This window comes from Mus caroli, unplaced genomic scaffold (genome assembly GCF_978045245.1).
Source record: "Mus caroli unplaced genomic scaffold, Mus_caroli_1 scaffold_3, whole genome shotgun sequence".
Classification (NCBI taxonomy): domain Eukaryota; kingdom Metazoa; phylum Chordata; class Mammalia; order Rodentia; family Muridae; genus Mus; species Mus caroli.
In genome coordinates this window covers 67117297-67121998 of record NW_028227258.1, presented here as the reverse complement: position 1 = coordinate 67121998, position 4702 = coordinate 67117297, and the positions used below count along the sequence as shown (strand labels likewise).

Genomic DNA, 4702 nt, shown 5'->3' with positions numbered 1-4702 from the left:
GTTATGGTTATTTTTCTGAGAAAAGCTCATTCATTTTGTTTTGGCAGCTGTAGACTTAGTCATTTTTGATTGCTAGTTTGGAAAGTCCCTTCAGAAAGGAAGGGGCTTAGTGGTCTTGAACTTACTTTGGATTCTATAAACCTGCTCTGCTACAATCCAGTCCCGTATCCAATGGGTTGAGTCAATACACCCCAACATCTACCTTATCTGAGAGCTGCTGGAGTGCCTGGAAAAGACACTTCTAAATATCAAATGTCATTACGGAACAGGGCAGATTCCACGCCTGATACCCAGTTTTCAGAGTGGAAGAGCTGAAGTTGAAGGATTCTGCTTTCCCTACTGGGAGATAGAGAGATTACAGGACAGTGGTGCTGCCAGCAAGCTACAAGCACAAAGGTGAAGCCCTAGTAACCATAGAGTGCCCTAATTTGAGGGCAGTGAGCTGTGCAGTAGCCTGGAACTTGCAGACTCTACCCCAGACACAGATTGCAGAGCAACAGGATTGCCTAATTCTGGGCACCATTAAGGTATCTGAAGTGAGTCTTGGCAATGTTCTAATATTTATAGTGTTTTGTTTTATATTTTGTTATTTCATAGAAGTCTATTCTTTTCTGAGAGACAGAAAGGAAGAGGATAAATATAAGAGAGAAAGTAGAAAGGAACTAGAAGTAGAGGGAAGGAAACTGTATTCAGATTATGCAGTATTAGAAAATAATCTATGCACCGTCAATAAGACAAAAAGACCACCAACAGATTGGGAAAGGATCTTTACCTACCCTAAATCAGATAGGGGACTAACATCTAATATATATAAAGAACTCAAGAAGGTGGACTCCAGAAAATCAAATAACCCCATTAAAAAATGGGGCTCAGAACTGAACAAAGAATTCTCACCTGAGGAATACCAAATGGCAGAGAAGTACCTGAAAAAATGTTCAGCATCCTTAATCATCAGGGAAATGCAAATCAAAACAACCCTGAGATTCCACCTCACACCAGTCAGAATGGCTAAGATAAAAAATTCAGGTGACAGCAGATGTTGGCAAGGATGTGGAGAAAGAGGAACACTCCTTCATTGTTGGTGGGATTGCAAGCTGGTACAACCACTCTGGAAATCAGTTTGACGGTTCCTCAGAAAATTGGACATAGTACTACCGCCAGCAATACCTCTCCTGGGCATATATCCAGAAGATGTCCCAACCGGTAAGAAGGACACATGCTCCACTATGTTCATAGCAGCCTTATTTATAATAGCCAGAAGCTGGAAAGAACCCAGATGCCCCTCAACAGAGGAATGGATACAGAAAATGTGGTACATTTACACAATGGAGTACTACTCAGCTATTAAAAAGAATGAATTTATGAAATTCCTAGGCAAATGGATGGACCTAGAGGGCACCATCCTGAGTGAGGTAACCCAATCACAAAGAAACTCACACAATATGTACTCAGGTTTGTCTGTGCTTAGGGCCAGCACCTAAATTAAATCTCAGTTTCCAAGTCATCAGACAAAAATCAAACTAGAACATGAACAGAGTAGATGTCAAGGAGACTGTCCCAGACTCCAGTGCTGCCCATCTCCCACCCACCATTTTAACATATAACAGCTGTTTTAAATCCTGAGCCACCATGCTGTGTTTTCCTAGGTTCACTATAAATGTTCCAGCAATACTGTACTCTAACCAGAAATCAGTGGTAACAACACTGGTTATTGCTATTGGAAGACAGATGTTGGTCATAGCTGTCCATCCCCTAAACTCATTTTAGGTGTTTAGTGAGGGCTCCAAGAAACACTGTGCAGAAGCCAGGGAGTGGAATGCGTCAGCCACCAAGTGGGGATGGGACTCCACCATTGACTTCCACTCTGAGGTCTCAGAGACCTCAGAAGCATGAAGTGCAATGAAATCCAGGGCCTGAGTCTTCAGGTGCTCTTTGCTGTGGAGGTCAGCCAGAATGAGAGTGTGTGCAGCATTCTCCACAGAGAGGTTCCTGCAGAGGGCATCCTCACATATGACCATCAAGCCCTCAAGGCCATACCTGTCAGCAGCTGCCAGCAGATCACAGGCCGTGGAGTGGCTGTGGAGGTTTGGCACCTTCCCAGTGTAAATGAAGCCCATCATCTCCTTGAAGACTTTGGGATCCAGGTCATTGATCTCAGCTCGGTTTGTTAGTCTCTCCTCCATTTCATGTTCAAACATGGCTCTGAAAACTGGAGAGCGAGCTGCTAGGATGGCCTTGTGAGCCCTGAATTCTTGGCCAGCTACAAACAGGCAGCAGTCTGTGAAGAGGGAATTCTCCCACAGCTCACCTAGGTTATCTGCCATCATGTGTCTTGGATCCGGGACTGCAGGTGTTATGCTCTGTCCAGGTGTGTTAAAGAAGGCTCCCATTATGCTCACCTGGCAGCACAGGGTAAGCTGGTCTTCAGGGAGGAGCCAAGGTGGATTGGAGAGGAGGAAATCTCGTAGGATAAACTTTTTGAATCCCCTGAATTGGTTTTTTTGAAAGCTAACGACATTCGTGCTCTTCCTACTTTGATATTTCTCTCCTTGGGAATTTATGATCCAGAATTCATACTTTGTCCAAACTGGGCTCTTTTGACAGTGGAGTAATCCCAGGTAAACTGACAGGTAATCTTTGCTTTCTTCATCACTTCCGTTTGGGTGTACCCTCAAAACCCATTCCACTTTGTCACTGGCCTTCAACGAGAATTTTGGGCTTGTAATTTTTTCCCTAATTCCATCCATGCAAAATGAAAAGTTGCTAATAATCCACTTCTGGCAGACGCTGTCAACGCTGATATGTGTGTATCCCCACCCGGTGGCTTCCATGTCCTCTGACATTTCTGCTGGAGGTATTTTCGAGGATTAAGTTGATCTGTAAAGAAGAACTAGAAGTTATTACCCCTTCTTCATATCAGATACAATTATAGATACATTTTAGATTTTAGTTTCAATTTCTCCTAAATTTCCCCATGTATTATGTTGGAAACTTGTGTTTCTACTGTATTTTTCTCTAGATTTCAACATTTGTTTTATAGAAGATAATATAGATCTATGGTGAGTTTTAAATCTCCCTCTCCCTCTCATGTTCTCTGTCTCCCCCCTCTGTGTTTGTGTCTCTCTTTGTCTCTGCCTTTCTGTGACTTTGTGTGTTTATTGAATGTGGTAACTAATTTTGGCTATTCTATCCACTTTTCTAAGAGTTTGAAAAATTTTAAACATTCTCATTTAAATTGTGCTGTATTTCTCTTGCCATCTGGTTATCTGTGGTGTTAGTTGGTCTCCCTGGTTCTGATTGTGATCACCCCAGGGATGTGGGGATGGTTCAATGTATGGAAATGCATCAACATAATTCACTATATAAATAAACTCAAAGAATAATGATCACTTTTCCCTTCCTGCACATCATCTAAACAGTCCCGTAACCCCTAAAGAAATAGAAACAGTCATTAAAATTCTTCTAACCCAAAGATCGCTGGACCAGATGCAGAATTAAATCAGACATTCAAAGAAGACCTAATACCAATACTCTTCAAACTAATCCACAAAATAGAAACAGAAGGAACACTACCCAATTAGGTCCATGAAGCCACAGTTATGCTGATACCAAAGCCACATAAAGACCCATCAAAGAAAGAGAACTTCAGACCAGTTTCCCTCATGAACATTGACGCAAAAATACTCAATGAAATTCTCACAAATGGAATCTAAGGACACATCAAAATGATCATCCACCTCAATCAAGTAGAATCACCCCAGGGATGCGGGGATGGTTCAATATATGGAAATCCATCAACATAATCCACTATATAAACAAACTCAAAGAATAATGATCACATGATCATCTCATTAGATGCTGAGAATGCATTTGACAAAATTCAACACTCCTTCATGGTGAAAGTCTTGCAAAGATCAGGAATTCAAGGCCCATACTTTAACATAGGAAAAGCAATATATAGTAAACCAGTAGCCTACATCAAACTAAATGGAGAAAAACTTGAAGAAACCTCACTAAAATCCCTACCAATTCAATATAGTACTTGAAGTCCTAACCAGAGCAATTAGTCAACAAAATGATACAAATTGGAAAGGAAGAAGTAAAAAAAAAAAATCACTATTTGCAGCTGATATAATAGTATCCTTAAGCCACCCCAAACATCCCACCAGAGAACTCCTAAACCTGATAAACAACTTCAGCAGGTCTGGATATGAAATTAACTCAAACAAATCACTAGCCTTCCTCTACTCAAAGGACAAACCATTTCAGTGAGCACAAGTAGTGAGGTGGAATGTGGTCCCCAATGAAGGATTTGGAAAAGAGACTGAAGGAATTGAGGGGGTTTTCAGGCCCATTTTCTGAGCAACAGTGTCAACTGGCTACACTCTCCCCAGGACTGGACTACCAACAAAAGAGTATGGGCAGAGGTCCAACTACTATAACAGTTGCTAAAGCCAGTACTTACTTAGTCCACAAAGTTTGAAGTCTCAGGTGTTCTTCAGTATATACCAGAATCCTGAAGAAGTAGTTTCTAATGTCACTGAAGAAATGAGCTTGCTAGTGTTGGGAGCAAGCAGGCCAAGAGACAAATCTTCCTTCTTCCATGTGTTTATATAGGCCCCTATCAGAAGGTGTGGCCCAGTTCAGGGTGTTTCTTCTAATCTCAATTTCTGGATTAAAGGTGTGTGTTTTTCTACCCCAT

General features: G+C 41.5%; 1 protein-coding gene across 1 annotated transcript; it reads right to left on the bottom strand.

Moving 5' to 3' along the window:
- Positions 1 to 1763: 1763 nt before the first annotated feature.
- LOC147005529 (TD and POZ domain-containing protein 5-like) lies at positions 1764 to 2843 on the bottom strand. The gene has a single exon (XM_085836047.1). The coding sequence runs from the start codon at positions 2841 to 2843 to the stop codon at positions 1764 to 1766; it is 1080 nt and encodes a 359-aa protein (XP_085692173.1).
- Positions 2844 to 4702: the final 1859 nt, after the last annotated feature.